General features: G+C 32.3%; 1 protein-coding gene across 1 annotated transcript; it reads left to right on the top strand.

Annotated features, from left to right (window-relative positions):
- The first annotated feature begins 3431 nt into the window (after positions 1–3431).
- Positions 3432–17638, top strand: LOC105618394 (WD repeat-containing protein 63-like). Its single transcript, XM_012199937.1, has 13 exons — positions 3432–3591; positions 5377–5570; positions 5854–6285; positions 7339–7662; positions 7991–8239; positions 8429–8536; positions 10373–10704; positions 12906–13237; positions 13460–13688; positions 14745–15045; positions 15938–16108; positions 16349–16687; positions 17396–17638. Exons 1-13 carry the CDS (start codon positions 3432–3434, stop codon positions 17636–17638), a joined length of 3414 nt encoding a protein of 1137 aa, XP_012055327.1.
- The last annotated feature ends 2031 nt before the right edge of the window (positions 17639–19669 follow it).

Below are 19669 nucleotides of genomic sequence, written 5' to 3'. Positions count from 1 at the left end.
AATAATTTAATTAAATTTTTGTACTGAAAGCGCTTTGCAATTGATATGAATACCTACTGGATATACCAGTATCGCTTTAACATAGCGTAACGACACGGGATGATAGAGCCGACAGTCAAAATTTCCATTTTCACAGATCCATCTTATGACGTAATACACGCATTTTACAGTGTATAAATAAGAGCAATATAAAGAAATTCTCAAATATAAAAAGATGCGAAATTATATGTGAGCCGCGAGTACGCAATATCATTTTGCACAAAATTCTGAATTTCCTACTGTTAATAGAACGCTCTTAAAAAGGCGTGGCCAGCACTTCTTTCTTTTTACGATTTACCGACATCCACCGAGTACAAGATACATTTTTCAGGAAAGTGCCCGACGTCAAAAGGAATTGAAAATGCAAAGATAAGTCGTAAAATTATACTTATTCCTTCTAATAATCTGCTCGTTATGAATATTTGAAACTAGAAAGTAAAATGATGTGTAAGCAGAAATAACGTTATTGATCGAAAAATGGCTTTTAATAATCATTTCGAGTAAAGCTCTATATATAACTGAGTAACACAAAGATCTGCCATGTTTAAGCTAATAATCATTACTATGTTTACTTATTTATTGGTTTATTTATAAGGTTTACTTATTATTTATCTTCACTTATTACAATTATACTATATACAATTATCATTCACTTATTAGACGATAGATCATCAGGTCAAAAATAGGAATCGAAATAGCTAATGAGAAAATTATTCGGTATTTGGTTCAGAATTGTGCTATTCTTTTATAAATAGGGTTCTAATTTCGAAGTCACGTTGACGCTCATCTAGCTAATTTTTAAATACTATTTTTAAATACCAGCAAAACTGTTTTTTTCGGCTCATCATTTCTTATTTTCGTTTTTTCTCGCTTTTATTTATTTGTTCGTTTTTAACTCAATAAATAATCGCTAAGTTGAGACAAGCGTCACATCATGCGGACATGATAATGCATGTCGCTGTGACAATGTTCTAATTGTGCGTGACAATACAGTTAAATCCATCACGTAAATGCAGCACATTTGAATTTGTCGAATATTTGACAACTGAACGCATTGTTTGGAACCGGCTCCACGCGCATTCGCGAAAGTCATAAATTTCGCCGACAATTAGAGTGCAAACTGTATTATACATTCGAAATATGTACGTATACATGTATAAACACGCAAACCACGAAAATATCTACTACACTGCGTGTAGAATGAAGTCATCATCTACGTCGTCACAATCTTGGATAAATATTTATCCCGTATTTAACATAGAGAACGACCCTGCGCAATCATAACATCGTGACAAGGAATTGAGATGTATGAGAGTGTAAGAACGTTTGTCTCGATGCTATATCGTGAATGATGGAATTTGAAGTAGATGTATATTTTTATAATACACATTTAACACCGCATCTTTTCTCGCATTTTGTTAAATATATAAATAACATAGATTCATAAGTTTCCGAATACTTCTAAAAATTAAATAAAATACATATTTTTGCCAAAGTTTTTTTTACATTTTGGGGATGTAATTTGATCTTTTTTGACTATAAAAATATCTGTCATAGCTTGATATTGACATGTTGTCTAGAAAATTTACAATTTTTTTCATCAAAAAATCTCCACTGATGGATGTGAAAAGTGTCCATAGATCGTACCACAACTCTGGCGATGTTTATAAAATAAAGCTTGGAGAGAAAAATATCATTAGGTATATGTTTGAAAAATTAATTAACAGTGTCCAAAATATGTAAAGATTTAATAAAAGTAAAAAGATATTATGAAAAGAAAAAAATTGATGAGAAAAAAAAAGTTTTCCAAGCAATATATATCAATTTGTGACAAATATTTTTGGAACTTTTTAATTAAAAAACCAAATTATTATAGTTATGTTACCAAAATAAAAAATTACACAATACAGCGTGTTTTACTTTAAACTTTTTTTAAAAATATTCTGGAACTTTTAAAATCGTATATGCATTTTTTGTAAATGTAAAAACCAATATTATATAGTGAAGAAGAAAATTTCCTCAAAAGCATGACATAAATTATAAATTAATATTAATTAATATTAATTAATGTTAATTGAGGTTATAATGTTTTTAGTTATTTGGATAAAAATATTGCCAAATATTCGTTACAAATTATTGGTATCAGATTCATATTACTATAATAATTTATTATATTTGACAAATAAAAGTGGCAAACGAATAGTATTTTATGCCAAGTAAAATTGCATTTCAACAGCTGGCTGATGGAAACCTTTTAATTACAAACCCAGAATATTATACAAGCTAATTTCAGCGCTGCAATTGCATTATCTTTAAAAAATTCAAATAAAGAAAGTTTAATTTCTTTACAATTATTTACTTTTGAAAATGTACATGTTACTACTACAATGATAATTATAAATTCTTTTCCTAATATCATCATTATTTATTACGATAAATCTATTGTTAATTTGTATTTTTCACTTATCGATGTATCATTTTTAAATGATGACAAATCGATCGTTATTAAATTAATCATTAGATTACAAACATTACGCTAACAATACGCTAACGATGCGATATATCGAGTTTGCAAAATGAGTTAAATGCATGAGCGACCCTTTTTCATTCGTCTGATATAAAAACAATTAAATTGCCCTCGTCGTTTGCGTTTGCACATAAAAATTTCGAGGGAAAAAATTGAAATTTCGAAATATCCATCCATTTTATGTTTAACGCGATGGACGAAGAAGCAAGTAAGAGAGAGGAGAGACATCGGATCTCAACGATGCAACCCATTTCAATGTTTAATCAAACTGCAAATGTATCCGACTTGAAGTTTCATTAAATCTCGATATGCGTCGTTAGCGCTGCGTTACCGCTGTGTTAATATGCCTGCAGTATATAAATCAAAAAATTGTTGCGCTGGCATGAGTGCCATATTCGTTTCGCCGATCAGACGTGAAGACTTCTTCTATCATCTTGCATCGCATTCGAGTTATGTTCATCATTTGTTGTATCGATTCGTACGCGCATTACATTATCCATGATTTTACTGCACTGAGAAAAAAATGCTATTGATTCAATTAAATTCTATATTACGGGCTGTCACTAACATAAGTAATTAATTCATGTATATTTTTATAGACATTAAGGCCTTAATTATTGAAATAATAATTTATGTCTTTATGTCAATAAAAATATACATGAATTAATCATTTATGTTAGTGACAGCCCGTAATATAGACTTTAATTGAATCAACAACATTTTTTTCTCAGTATGTGTACATACGAACGCACGTAATTGTATAGTACCTGCATATCTTCGTTGATCGCATCAACATCATAGATTTATATAAATCTATGATCAACAATCCCTGAAACGTAAAATAATCGAACGAGCAGTTTACGTCATGGAGGAGGAAATATACGAGGCAAATGAGCAAGAAATGGACGAGGCAAATGAGATCGATACCGAATATGAGTATAGATATGATCATCTTTTCAAAGAGGAACAATACTTCGACTCGAAGGAAGAAGAGGAAAGAGAGTGGGAAGAAGAAAAAGTACCGCGTAGGTTATATTTCCTTGAGAGGAAATTTGACATAACTGATGAATGTTTTATTGTACATTTGTTATTAATGATATGTGTATTTCTTACAACTACCTCGAAAATTTTAATTAATATTCGCAAATAAATTAGAAAAAAATGCAAAATGTGATCAGGACTAAATCTTGCTATCTAAATCTAATAATATTTCTTTATATAAATTTTAAATACATCTTTTATTTAAATAAACCGATTAACTACCAGACTTGAAACACAATTATAAATTGAAACTAAAATAATATTTTAAATTAAATTCATCATCAATTAATAATGATGCTAATAATGATGCTAATATAATGATACAATATATAATAACGAAAAAAAACGATTTGCTAAAATATCTCAAACTTGAGCTAAATATAAATTTGAAAATAATATTTGACCAAAATAATTACGTATACATTTTAAGCATAATGAGCAATGCTGCAAAAAATTCACATTTAAATAAACTAAAATCAATAATTCTTTTTATAATTTTGTCCAACTTGATGCTTTATCGTGTCATTCATATTTATGGTCAGCTAAATTTACGTTTCATTGTTAACACGGTAACATTTTACTTTTTATATATTAATTACTGTGAGGGTTCTACTGGTTTTGATGAGCAGCAAAATTATTTTCGTATTTGTAATTTAAATTATTTGTAAACTAAATTTTTAGATATTTCAGCAAAATCATTCTTTCTATATAAACATTTTAAAAAACATTACAAAGAATTTATTACAAAAATATCTAGTCATGGCTGAGGTGAGATTTTGAAAATATTTAAAAAAATTATTAAGCACCAGCCACGATCATATCTGCCGCTATTATTTACTTATTTGTGCTATTTATGTTATCTAGTTTAACTTATTATTAATTTAACATATTTGTTGATTATTTTAGTACTATGTGAGGGAAAAGCTAAAGTTAAAACAAAACTAAATACAAATTTAAGGCATTATTTAATATATTTTTTTTAATTTGCGTGTAATAAAAATATTCTGTTTGTTAACTCAAAACAAAACTAAATACGAAGTTTAAGGCATATTCAATATATATTTTTTTTAATTTGCGTGTAATAAAAATATTCTGTTTGTTAACTCAAAACAAAACAAATACTCTTTAATAGAAATACGTTCTGTTAAAGCATACAACGGACGCGTTCGAAGGAATAACGTCGATAACGTCAAATGTAGAAATATTGAAACTTTGTAACGAATGGGTTAAAATTATGTGTTGGACGAAGATCGATGATGCGTATCGAATACGCACGTCGGGTGGAAGTACGCATAGTGTTAACAATAAAACGTAAACTTAGCCAAGCGTAAATATGTTCAAATATAAATGACGCGATTTAAAACACCGAATTGGCACAAATAATGAAAAAAGATTATTGATTTTGATTTATTCAAATGTGAATCATGCGCATCCGATAAAAATGTTAACCGTGTTCAGAAAAAAACATAGCAACAATAAAAACAAGTAACTATAAAGGTGTTTTAATAAAGCAATTTTATACAAGATTCCACATATAAAACTTGTACAGTTGTCGTTTTCATAATTGTCACTATTATCATTTTTTCTGAAATAAACTAACTGAATATTTTTATTATTTCGCTTTATTAATTTGCTGTTTCAAAGTCTATTGATCAGGAAATTAATTGTTTAATAAATAAAATTCTGCTATGTTATCTTAATAATTGGAGAACTAAATAATTTTCTTACTATTTAAAAAGTAGTCGTGAATTATTTCATTGTTCTATCAGCTGTAGAAGATTGGGAGAAATTAGCGAAGAAGAAAATTCGTATAGAAATGGATGATGAGCTACCAGCGGGAAGACGGAAAACTGTCTATGAACTCGGTGGTTACTCCTCTTCTCGACCGTCGGTGAGCGACATTTGGAAAGCTGACGCGACGCAGATAACCAAGCCAAAGAAAATTCGATATTCCGTGTCGATGGTGAATATTTCAACGTGCCAGCGATTTATTCTATTTTCAAAACTTTCAAATTATTGAATTGTTCTGTCAAATGTAAAATTTTAAAAGTATTCACGGCAAAGATTCACGGCAGATTTATATCTGAATAAGAGATAAGACGTTATTAGTTTTGTAAATGTATCAAATATATTTATATAAACATTTATTTTGATTTTTATAATATCGACAAAAGAGGCATTTCAGGAGGAAGAATAAAGAATATTAATACAAAGTTAAATTTACGTTGATTTAATCTTACAATTAGGAAATACCGGGGCTTTCAAGAATCGATCTGTCACCATTGACACAGAAAATCGTGGGCTGCATCATTGGAGAGAATGTTACCACAGAATTTCCATGGGTGCGCGTCAGAAAAGACGTCATAGAAGACAACATAGACTTACATTCTGAGAGCAGTGACTTTCTGGTAGTAAAGGACGAGGTTCATGCATTTCCTGATGACAAGATTTTCATCGGATACTCTCCATCCCTAACTGAAAAAAGCCAATTCTGCATTGTTCTTACCGAGGAAGGCAGAGACGCTGTAGAGAGACATATACATAAGCAAACGAAGGAACATGAGAATCGTGTAAAAAACGCGATCTACAAATTTCCTGGTCAATGGTATGACTTGGGAAGTGGTGCCGACGTTGATGCCAACGTTGTCAAGAACACAAGACCGTTATTCGAGATTGAGGTTTCTGTACTAAAAGAAAAAAATAGTTTTAATTACCATAATTTAACTGTAATTTATATTTTTAGCCAATTACATATATATTTTTTTCATTAGAAGTAATATAATTATTATATATCTAACATTATAGCAATAATAACTATAAAAATAGAACTTTTAATCGTAATTATTCTATCAATTGTAGTTACAAACTTTCTTCTCAGTGCAAATCATTAAAGACTCATAGTCTAATTTATTAAAGAGTCATAATTCTGGTTTTGGACACATTAAAAATTATATTTGCGGTTTGACATTAAAGAATTACAATCTGATCATTCTACTATTCTCCAAGAATCAAAATTCATATGAAATATCATTTATTAATTTTTAATAACAAAAGATATCGCTGTTTAATAAATAATTAGAAGATTTATTATGATAATATCTAATTTAGTATTTTAAGAACTTGAAAAAATTAAACTTGAATTAAAATAAGTATATTGAAAATACTATACTGAATTCTTTAATTGTTAATAAAAATCGATATGGATAGGACATGTTGCATATCACATTGGCGGATCCTAACATTAGTGCTCTCGTAACTTTCGTCAAACGACGCATCATGACTTTCATTGCACCGTTGTCAAAACTTCCTGCCGCGACTTGCATGTCAATTCAATTTCATGTTCAAGCGTTAAACAACACAATCCTCACATTTTTCAAAATTTTTATTACGTTTCGACAGCGCATATTATGCGATGAATATTGATAGTTTGCGTTCATTCTGAGTCGCAGTATTACAGCGATTATCGTAAATTTCTATTAATTCCGCCTCTATAAATATTAGCCTCAGTGGACAGACAATAATATTACAGCGGTGTTCACAAATCGCAATAAATTATTTATTAATCATTTTATCCTGATTTCAATCAGGCAAGAAGCAGTTTATAAATCCCACAATGCTCGTGATTGTTTAATCGTATTTATGAGAAGTACTATATGGGAGATATATCGTATGACCCGCACCGTTGCTGATGTACCGGGTGATTCATATCTTTCGCATTTAATTATGATCAGGTTCTGTCTACCGCTGATTTGCTGAATATGCCGATAAATCTAACGGACAGGAAGGCGGATGATCAGAGAGACGGATACATTGAGCTGCTACCGAATACCCGACAAATATTTGAAAATGTACAACGTAAATTGGTAAGCAGGTATACGCAAGTGACGCCGATCACACGACACAGCGAGGCGCAAACGGCACCATCGATATCTGTCAATTCTTGGTACCAATATCTGTACGAATACGAGACAGTCGATTTGTCTACTTATACCGAGGATAAGATAGAGGCCTTAAAATATTTTTTGAAACTCTACACTGATGAAGTGTGCGATCAGGTAATATTACAAATTCATTGATTACAGTACTTTAAATAATATATAATTAAAATATAGTTAAAACACAATAAAAATGTAATTATAATTAAAATATAATAAAATATAATGTTATAATATAAATTTATTGACTTATTTACAACACTTTAAATAATGTATAATTAAAATACAGTTAAAATCTAATAACATATAATTACAATTATAATTGAGATATATAATGTTATGTTATTATAATTTAATTATAAGATTATAAAAGGATTTAACTATTTTTTTAAATGAGAACTTAAAAGATAACGATATTTCTTATTTATCTACAACTATTTGGTCACAGGTTTTAATGAACTCCATGTGGGATATATATACGAACGATTATGCAAATTTGGTGCGTAGTGAAAAGGATACGCAGAAACTTTTGCCTATAGACTACGAAGAACATCAAAGCTACTACGATGGAGAGATCATTGGGGATAAGGTTATCAATGATCTCTGTTGGCATCCATTCTGGACCGGAACGGTGATAGCTACGTATACGCAGCATGCGAAGGGCGAACATTTAATAGGTCCCAAAACTTACGACGAGGTTTGGCAATTGCAAATTACTTCTAAAAATTGTATTTATTTTAATCATAAAATTGATATAGCTGGCTTTTTCCATCTCAAAGAAAATTTTATTATTAATGTAGAATATATTTTTCTATTGACAAAATCACACGCGCGTAATATAATTTTAATGTATTATAATTTACACAAAAAACGTTCTTATGAACAGGTATTTTTAGCTTGCGAGGGCAACAATAAAGTATTAATATGGTCTTTCGACGACTGTTTGTCACCTAAACTCATCCTTGAATGTCCACGAGAAGTGACATCCGTTTCGGTCTGTCCTATCGACAGTAGCATCATTATAGGTGGCTGCATAAATGGCCAGGTGATTAAAATAAATTTTTATTTTTTCCTCATATGTTTTTTGTGAAATAAATCGTTGACTGATAGTTGGATTACTCGAGACCAAATGGCTATTCATTAGTCTTTGAAGATTATTCACAAGTATATATATCCTTCCATACTGCAAGGATGTAGAAAGTATAAAGCTTAAAGCTATTGCTTTTTTACTGTTTCATGTACTATATATATTCGGAATGACATTTTGATTATTCGATAGAGTAAGATAAGAGTTGATAAAAAGTGATACAGTCAATCCTCGAAATACTATTAAATATTAAAAAATTAAATTTAAACCAATTTCTTAAGTCAAATAATAATTTTTTATTTTTAACTTTCAAGTGTCAAAATTTTAATACAAAATACGTGATTAAAAATAAATTTATTTATTTATTTCTATGGTAAAATTACTTAGTTTCAAAGTAAATACGTTTATATTAATATGTATGCTTTAATTAAATATTAAACTAAATTTAATACTATTTATAATTAACATTTAAGCACAAAGATTCACTTCAGATCAAGTAGGAATTCTCTTATTTAATTAAATAGATTTAATATTTCTTCATTTAAATCTTTTAACTTCATTGTTTAGTTTAACTCCATTATTTAATTAAATTAACGACATATTGAATAAGAGTAAGAATTTATAGAAATTTATAGAAATTGTTGAAAATAACTCAAATTGAATATAATTATGAATTTAACAGGATACGTCTTTTTCGAAGGTTAAGAAGATTGAAAAAAAATTGGAAAATAATTTGATAGCAAAAACGCGTATGAATTTTATATTTTCCTCATTTCGCAAACGAATAGCAATCCACCAATATCGATTAACCCGTTATTGCGATGCATCCCGAAGCATTCGCATTCGCTTGACACGTCATCCCCGCGAATGAATAACGCGACACGCGTGTGTACGTAAACAAATTCTTCCGACAGACGCGGCAATCCGATGGAACACGATCGGTATCAATCACGTATATCGAAAAACACATCGTGATGGTGCCGTGGATCCACCGGGTGTTCCCCAGCTTGTCACCGCGTGCCGCCTCCGTTTCGGACATGAAAATTCGAAAAGTACGTCGGCAATCATGGCGGATGCGAACAACAAACGTAACGTAAATATCGTATGCAAGCGGGATCACCTATCTCCATTAATCCATCGTGATTCTCTCGTTGCTTTACTTGGTGTTCTGGATATCAGGTGACACCTAGAACACCCGTCAATCGATCAATCAAGTATTGTAAAATGCGCTGATTAAAAATGCGCAACAAATATGAATAATGCCGAGAAATGCATTATTCCTGCTCGTGAAAATCAAGTAAAAGAAACTGTGGATGTCCGAAATATTAAACTTTTCATATATTTTTTCAAATAGATTGTTTCACAAAAATAACAACATAAAGTTCGATCAGTTTTATTCAGGCTTACATACTTCTATTATCGAAAAAATAAAATTTAATTTCTTTTATTACAAAAAAATATTTATTTTTATTGAGTTCGTTAGCGAATATTATTTCATATTTCTAATTTCTATCAATGCTCTACTGTCTAAATTGAAAACTGCGTGTATTTTCTTAATTGCCCAACATTATTTGTGAGCTGAAATTAGCAAATTTTAGACAAGAAGAAGCGTCTGGGAAAATGTATGGGGAAAACATCTCGTTATAAGCTGCAACCGTGAAACTCAAAAGTCTAGACTATAGTAAAACGAGGAGAAGGAGGACGAGTGAACGACGATAAAATCCATCCATATCCTTGCCGTAGATCGCCATCTGGCACATTCCCGGCAAAATCGAGCAGGTAGAGACTATGGTGACGCAGACGAGCGCCCAAGTTAAGTACAGCATCGCGATGAAGAGCTTGATGACATGGATGCGCGAGATGACGGCGACGTCGTTGATCAGTCCGACGGCGATGTCCGCTCTCAAGTACAGCCAGAAGGCGGACATCACCCAAATAGTCTGGGTGCCCTCGTATCACAAGGTCGACAAAAACGGCCGGATCTTGTCCTTACCGGAAGACGCGCCCCTAGATGATCTAAGCTATCAGTTTGTAACCGCCAGCAAGGACGGCACCGTCGCCTTTTGGGATCTTAAGTGAGTATCGTCTTTGCTTGTCGATCTTTTAATATTTATTATTTAACGGATGTTCTTATTTCTTATATATAACATTTTTAATTGTTAACAAGTCTTAATTTACTATAATAAATATAATATTTGTTCTACCTAACACTAATGTATAATAAAAATTTCTCATGTAATACATGCAGAAAAAGCATTTTATTTTATCTTGCTGCATTATACAGAAAGTAAGTGCTTTTGTATTTACATAATATAATCGGATCATATTAAATAAAAAGGAATATGAAATTGATAAAATATAATATAGCAGGAAAATTATAAAATGAAGAAGATCATAATCTTCCATTTTGTATTTTATCAATTTCGTATTCGTTTTGGATTTAGTATCCGATTATATTAGGTATATAAGTACAAAAGCACTTATTTCTTACATAATGCATTATTAAGATGGAATAAAATGCTTTTTCCATGAATTATATGGGAAAAGAGCTGTTTTCAAATTGCTATATCTCAAAAACGAAAAATCATATCGAAATTTTTACAAAATTGTGATGTGATAGTTAAATCACAAGACAACACGGATTCGTGTTCATTAAGCAAAAATATCAAATATAATTATCCACATTTACATGTTACAAAATGAACTCGGACAATGTAATTTTCTCATATTTTTTTTACTTTCGTCCACTCAATTTTCTATAAACATTTTAATTCTTCTTATTAAATACTGACGACTGGCGATATAAAATAGTTGTCGTTGTTCATCATTTGTACGTACTTCTAATAATAAAAATTTCATCAAAATATATATCGGGTAGTGTTCTTTGTAAGTAATATATTTTTATTTAGGTTTAATATTGAGGATGGCAGTAAATTATCAATAGTTCTGTAAGAATTAAGGCGAATATTGACATTATTGATATTCTGTCGCATTGCACGAGTAGTTCCATCGGTTAAGGATTAAACGTGAAGGAACTAAACGTGACCTCCGAGGAGTCGCATCGAATCGATGTCGATTCGTCGGACGAATTTTCCTATGAACTACGGCGCCATTCGACTCAAGGATAAGAAATAAAATATTCAACATAATATTCTCGATGTAATGGAAGAGGATTGTTTTCCTTATTTTTCACTTTCGCAATACCTAGCATCGTCGTGTCAGTGAAAATGTCACATCGTTTTTCTTAAAAATGCAAGAACCTTGAATATCGGCTGACGTATGACGGCTAGGCTCTCGATCTGAACCCAGCAATTGGTAACCAAGGTCCGGAGCCATCGTATCTCCTGAGACTGGAAGTTAGCGACTTCGAATGTTCGACTGGCGCGAAACTTGTCGCAAGCGAAACGTTAAAGAGCCGAGCTCCGTCTCCTGCCTTTCAAGTCCTTCGCTCCGGACGCGAGACGACGAACTGCCTTCCGTTTCCTTCCCATTCCCTTTCCATCCATCCTTCTCGAGAAACTCTCTCGGAACCGTAATGGTCCTGCGACTTGACTCACCGTCGCTTCTTGATTCTCCGAAGTTGGCGTTTATATGGTCCGAAAATGGATAGACCATTCCTCCATAATCGTTGATCGGTATTCAGTTCTCGCTCGTTCTAACCATTCCCACGTCCCTTGCCGTAGTCCAGAGTAGTCCTCCGGACCTGCTAACTCCCAAGCACTCCTTGGCCTCGTCGATCTCTCTGCTCAGTAGGGTGCGAGGGAGAGTCGCTCTTCATTTCGGCCGTACCACAATGGCTATGTAGATGGTCCAATACTAGTGAATTGTTTCCTCACTTGATTCGAAATTGGTACGATATTTACGAGATTACACTCTATTCTACGCCTTGCTGAGAGAAACGAGCATGTTTGCGTGAAATTGCACCGACAGAGATAAACTTCCGAACAAGTAATAATTGATAAAAAAATCTTATAATAAATTTACATTTAATAGTTGATTATAAAAGTTTCATTTTTCTGTTATACAAGATATTTGAATAAAAAAATATACATACATAAAACAAGCGCTAATTTTCTAATTCTAATAACTATATAGATGAAAAATTTGTTGAATTAACACATTTTATTTGTCTCAAACAATACATCTAAAGTTTCGTGTTAATTTAATTTAATTGATTTTATAATACAAATATAAAATGTTTTTTATTATATCTCGTTTTTATTAACGAGAAAACGTTGAAATTCTTTTTTCTTGACGAAGAACGTTGATCTGAAAGGTGGCGACCTATGGAGAAGGCTATTCAGCAAGTTCGTACCGGACGAAAGATTCATCCAGTTAATCAGAAATCCATGACACAGCCGGCATCGCCGTTCAAAATTCTCGATCGTGTCTTCAGGCCCTACTATAACCTCGTGATTCAATATCCGGATGAGAGTCGACTGCTCGTGATAACGACTCTCAGCATGTACAATCCAAAGTTTCGCAAGGAACAAGTTGAACCATTCTCGATGACAAGAGACGATCTCACAATTAGAAAATATTACAGACCCATAATCGAGAAGGCGAACTATGTCATGGAGCCAAAGATACTCATCGGTACTGTCGAAGGTAAAACGACTTACATAACATTTTCTTACTCAATTTCCGATCGTTGACAGGTTGAGACAAGCGACGCGATTATACGAGTTCATTAATGCAATTTAGATGTGAGATTAAATAAATTATAATATAAAATTAAATTAATTATACTTGAATCTCCCTAAATAAGATTGATCTAATTTTATATTAATGGCAGTAAAAAGTGGATTTAAGCGTAAACGACGGCAACAGGTGATTTTGGTTGCGTAACGTGGACCGGCTACGAATCCACCACCGATGCGGGCATGGATCGCGAAACGGCACGATGGCTCTGGATGAAGAAGATGCATGACGGACCGGTTACGCACGTGGTCAGATCCCATTATTACCATCAGGTAGTGGCCACAGTAGGAGGCAAGATCTTCGCCGTGTGGCGGGACGATTTCGCCGAGCCGCTCATTTGGAAAAAATCCAACGTTCGGTAGGTGAAAAATTCGCGCAGAACCGTCTGACTAAAGTAAACTGAACCTTCGTTTCCGCGTCAGAGTAAACTCCCGGGTGTTAAGTGATTCTCGCCATGCAGAGAAGAGAGAATGGCAACGAAAATAAAAAAAAAGGAAAGAGAGAAAGAGAGTTGTTCGTCTTGAAATAAACACAAACACGAGCGAGAATTGCATACGGAGAAATTACTTCTCAAGAAGCAACGTCAATATCATGAGAGTTAACGAAACATGGTCATGAATATACATAAACGCGGTAAACACACGACTCGCGTAAGTTTTGTTCGCGTTTCATTCGGAATAAAAATAACAAGTACGAACGCGCGCAATAAATTGCCGCAGTGTACAGAATGTAATTGCGATGATAGCATTTCGTATTGCCCGACGTACAAGCATTGACGCGTAACGCCCGTCTGCTTGCTCGTTTCACGCGCAATAGTTTTCGCTGATAAAAGTCGAACTTTCGATATGATCTGCATGATAATATGATTATAAGTTACATTTACAGCCTGTGCGCTCTACTATTCCGTTAATGAAAGCTCGCGTGTTTTACTATTTCGTTAATGAAAACTATTTTCGATGTATCGCTGCACACGGTCGATTCAACAATCGTTACCGTTGTCTAGTTTACCCATATTCTCTCGATTCTAACACTCAACAGACAGTTTATTCCGTCTCATTAACTCTATATAGTTTTAATTATTTTAGAGAGACAGCGATACATATCTTCCATTTAAAATTATCTTAAAAAATCAGTTCTCAAGTACAGGGTAATAAAAAATTTAGTTATAAAGTTTTGTATTTAATTAAATTATTAACAACGAGGTATTTATTAAAAAAAAAAAAACTACTGAATTATATATTATAACTATATTTTATTAAATATCAAGAAGTAATAATTAACATTCAAATAGATAAATAACTATCTTAACTTTCATATAAAGGCTTTAAGATGCTTCGCCTTATCAACATAAAAAACAGGAAATAGCATTGATTTAATGCTGACCAGCGTCACTATTGTCTTTGATCAAATGCAGCTACTCGGCGTGCTCATGGGGAATTATACGTCCAACTGTTTTGATTTTGGGACGAATAGACGGTACCGTAGAAATTTGGGATCTCGAAGTCAAGAGTCACGAGCCAAGCTTCATGCAAAGTCTGTCCGGACGGATAATTACAGGCATCTATACTCACGAGCTACCGCTGAAACCGCAGTGTATTGGATTTTGCGACTTCAATGGCTCCTTAAGAATGTTCACGGCGCCGCGTGTCTTACTGATATACGACGTGGGCGACATCGAGTGGATGAAAAAGTTCATCGACCGACAGGTTCAAAGGGTGAGATAAAAAGGAGCGTGATAGCGATATATCTAGAATGTTATTGATTAAACGTCTAAACGAAATAACTTGAGATTTATAATATCAAAAGCAAAATATCTTTATTAAATAAAAGGATTCTATTATATATTTAAAAAAAGATAGTAATTATATTAGTTATCGAATCCAATAATTCCGTAACAAAATAATTAACTAAGTTTCATTACACAAAAAGAAAATTTTGCTAAAGTATAATATTTAAAAATTTAGGTAGATACGTATCTGAAAATAATTTTGTTGGATGAAAATAATTATGTAGAAAAAAATTATGATCAATGCATGAGCATTGCTGAAAAAGTTTTGACTAGTAATCAAAACAGTAAAGTTTTGATTAGTAATCAATTTAAGCGTCCTACAAAATTATTCTGATAGTCCAAAAAAATTATTCTCAGATCTATATCTAGCTAAATTTTTAGATACTTCAGTAAAATCATTCTTTCCGTGTAGCAATGATATAGTAGCAATAATATATTTTCATTTTTACGAGAACGTCGTTTCACACAACATAAATCCCATAATTTCACAACATTACAACATGTGTTATATTACATGTTTATGTTATTGAGTGTAAAATTATAACGTTGATGTTATGTTACTTCTAGTTGATGTTTATTGAGATGTATGTAATGTAAATTTCAATGCGTATACATATTTATTCGCTTCATAAAACCTTGTGCTTTTATAAGACGAAAATATATCCGAACTTAACGGAAATCGTGTTCATAAAAAAATCTTTCTTTATGCTGTTACTTTTATAGTAACTTATCGTAAATTTTACTGTAAATTTAACAGTAATAAAAATTTTTTCGTACCTTGTATCCGTATATGATTGTCTATTTCCATATATGATCAGATAAGCGAGTTTCAAGCCTGGCAAGAATCATGGAGCGAATCAAATCTCGAAGATATCTTGATGAAGAAGAAGTTCAAAAAAATGAAAGAGGAGAAAAAACATCTGATTGAAGAGAAGAAAACTGATATGATCGATGTGGCGGCTCGTGTAACTACACCTACAAGACCTGCGGTATACGATCAACTTAATATTCCACATTAATAAATAATTCAATAACTTTCGTTCTATTCATAGCGTCGCTTCGGGCGGTAGTTCGCACTAGGTAATTGCACCTGAGCGAATCGAATCGTTTACAGCCGTGTAAATAACGGTGCCTCTCGTGAATTCCTGGTGCTAGTCGGACACATCTAGAGCAGAGAAAAGGAAACCGATCTTTCTTCTTTTACTAAGTTAATTTCGTACTATTCATAGCGTCGGAAGCCCTGGCAATTCATCGAGGAAGCCAGGGAACGGTGGATGTCAATGGAAGTAAAACGCATGCAACGACTGATCCTGGAGAAAAAAGGACTTAGAAAGGACGTCCTCGAGAGGCAGCGCGCGCCGGTTCTTAGATTGCGACAGGAGGCGAGGACAAAGAAGCATAAGATACGCGAGATCCTGAGTCTGCAGGACAGGATCTTTGAGGAAACCGTCGTGTTCCTCTTCCCAGAGCGCAGAGAAACTTTGTTGCCGCCTTTGCCAGTCTCTGCGGCCGACAGACGCTTAACGATCGACGAGTTCATTAAGGGGGAAACCGCTCTTCGAAAAGAAGTACGTCAAGGGAAACAATTAATCTTACGGCCATCCTTTGCAAATAATTAGCACGGTGTTGTACTTCATAAATAATACAAAAAACACTTGCTCAAATAAAATGTACATTACGACGTAAAACGATGTAAAAGTATCGATGTGATAGCGCACAAACAATTAAATGTATTGTAGTATATACTTTTTAGAGACTATGTAAAACGAAAAATATTTTTTTATATTGTTTATGTCCCTTCTTTTATAAGTTTTCCATTTTTATATATATATATATAAATTCACGCTGTTTCACTATCAGTTTTTATTAATTTTTTTATTCTTTATTTATTTATTTTTCTACTGAAAAGATTGTATAAAACTGTCTCTAATATATCATTAAAATAAAAGTTAATTATAACTTTTATTTTAAAAAAAAGATGTACATATAAAAGCACGACTGGAATCTTTCTATTTTAAAGAAATATTTAACATTTTAATAATGAATATATAAATAATAAATACAAAAATAATAAATACAAAATGAAAAGATGAACAAGAATGTATGTTAAAAGTTTACCTATGATCTTTAATTTGCACTTTTTTCACATAAAAATTCTGTAATATTAAAATATTAAAATTAAATGTAATATTAAAATTAAAACTCTGAAATATTAAAATATTTCAACACAAGTGTGCGAACAACATTAGACAACTAATTATTTTTTCTGTAAAAAGGACGTTTTTGCTGATCCTGAAGAAGAAATTATGTACAATTTTCTGGAAATACAAGCCGAAGCTCTGGCTAAATTAAAGAGTACGCCTTTCGAACGCACGTTCGACTGGCGTAAAGTACTCGCGCAAGGAAAGTCGAGGAGAAGATCGATGGACATCGAACTCAAGAAGTTAAACAGACTGAAGAAGACGTGCAAAGTGGACGGTACTGTAAACGATGCATCACGTCTTGTCGGCAACGAATAAAAGGTGTATGAAGATACAGCTTTATTTTACATTTTGATTTGTGTTTTATTAATTTCTGAGATACCAGATTTGTAACTCAGATTTATATGAATTTGTTTTTCGCTCGTTTATATTTACGAAGAGAAGAGAATTCTCTGGACAGAAGATTAATTTGATGTGCTAAACAGCATGACATAGCAATTTCTGTATCAATTTATTTTCCAGTTGCACGATGCTAAAAGTTCGAACGCGCAACAACCATTTTTGATAAGTTTAGGTAACTACATGTGATGTATCATAATTCTGTAGTGTTGTTCCACGAATCTAGTCATAATACATTTTAACAGAGCTACAGCCATTTTTCTTTCTAGAAATGCCTTTGTGACTCTAAAATTACATCCATAATTTTAATTGCATTTCTGATAATGCATGTCCTAATGTAATAGTATTGTTGGAAAATGAAACTATGTGTACTCGTGTCGTGTAAGTTTATTCTTAGGGGTTCCTTTTAATTCCTTTAATCAGTATCGCTACATTACTTGCGACTGTGGCGACTAATGGCCACCTTTGAAACAAGTAAAACTAAAGAGTTTGCAAATATAACTTCATTTTGTGAGTTTACCGAATAAAAGTATCGTATAAGGAAAGAACAAGGTATTGCGATTAATTCTTTTATTACTATATCTAAAGAGAAAAGAATACATATTTTTATATATCTTTGAGTGTCCCAGGATTTAATATCACGATAAACAGAAGATATGAGAGGGAAGGAAATAGAATGTCTGTGAATAAGATAAGGGACTGTAATATTTTTGTCACGAATCTTAGCTTATTACACACGGAAATTCAACTTCATGTCATCAATCTTAAAATGATTTTAAGAAAAGAAAGTATAAATGCAAATATCTACAATAATTTTAAGAGTATATCATTTATATTTTTCTAGTTTATTTAACAATTTGATACTCGTACACTGCAATGAACATGTACGATGTAATTACAGTAATGAGATGGGTAAAAGGGGAAATGTGGCAGTTAACGGAGACTGACGATCTTCGCTTCGGCGATAAAAGTGACGTAAAGGAATGTCTGGGAGCAGAGAGGACGAAAAGATGGAAAGTAGGAGTTGGGTCGGCAGCACACCCGACGATTTTTCATAATTAAAGCGGATTAAAACTCAGCAGCGGGATCGTAAATGAATTTGAAATTTCAAACTAGATATGCTCTTCTTTGCTTCTCCCGCTCTCCTTTTGTCATTCTTTCCCGTCATAAACGGATCTACGAGGGACCGTGGTCACCGTGGCGCAACTTGTATGCCGAGTTTATCTGCTTTTATTTCCCCGGAGTAGCACACTTCTCCGATTTAATTTACTGTCTACTCCTTTGGCACGAATGATACTTTCAATCTTTAAACACGTAGTAAAAACAGTTTTGCTGAAGGATCTAAAAATTTAGCTAAATATAATGAATCTGAAAATAATTTTATTGACTCAAAATAATTATGTAGAACACTCAAGATTATAGTTGCTACAATAGATGAATAAATAAATAATCTTAACTTAGCCCTACTTATTGACTTACCCAGATTGTCAAAAATATTTTGTAAAATTATTTATCATGTTTGAATCCTACGTAATTATTTTGATAGTCCAACAAAATTTAAATCTGTATCTAACTTTTAGATACTCCAACAAAATTATTCTTTCCGTATAAATAGGGATACTCGCGATATATTTGAAAATTACTTGGCAATTGGAATTAGTTGAACACGAAAGCACGGAGTGTACCCTAAAAGTAATATCTGCAATTGTGAATAAAATAAATTTCTACACAGTGTAAAAGCTTATATCGCTATTGTTCAACTGCACACTGTGTAAAAGCTTACAATGCTATTATTCAAAAGTTGATGCAGCTCTAAACAAAATAGATATGTGAGCACATATTTTTAAAAAAATGTTCTCAGTTATCAATGTTGCGATATTTTTTTCAATATTTTATCTACCTATACTCTGTTTTTCTATATTTGTATCGATACGCAAGATAGCTGGATTT

The sequence above is a fragment of the Atta cephalotes genome, assembly GCF_000143395.1.
Source record: "Atta cephalotes unplaced genomic scaffold scaffold00016, whole genome shotgun sequence".
NCBI lineage: Eukaryota > Metazoa > Arthropoda > Insecta > Hymenoptera > Formicidae > Atta > Atta cephalotes.
This window is presented reverse-complemented; position numbering and strand designations above follow the sequence as displayed.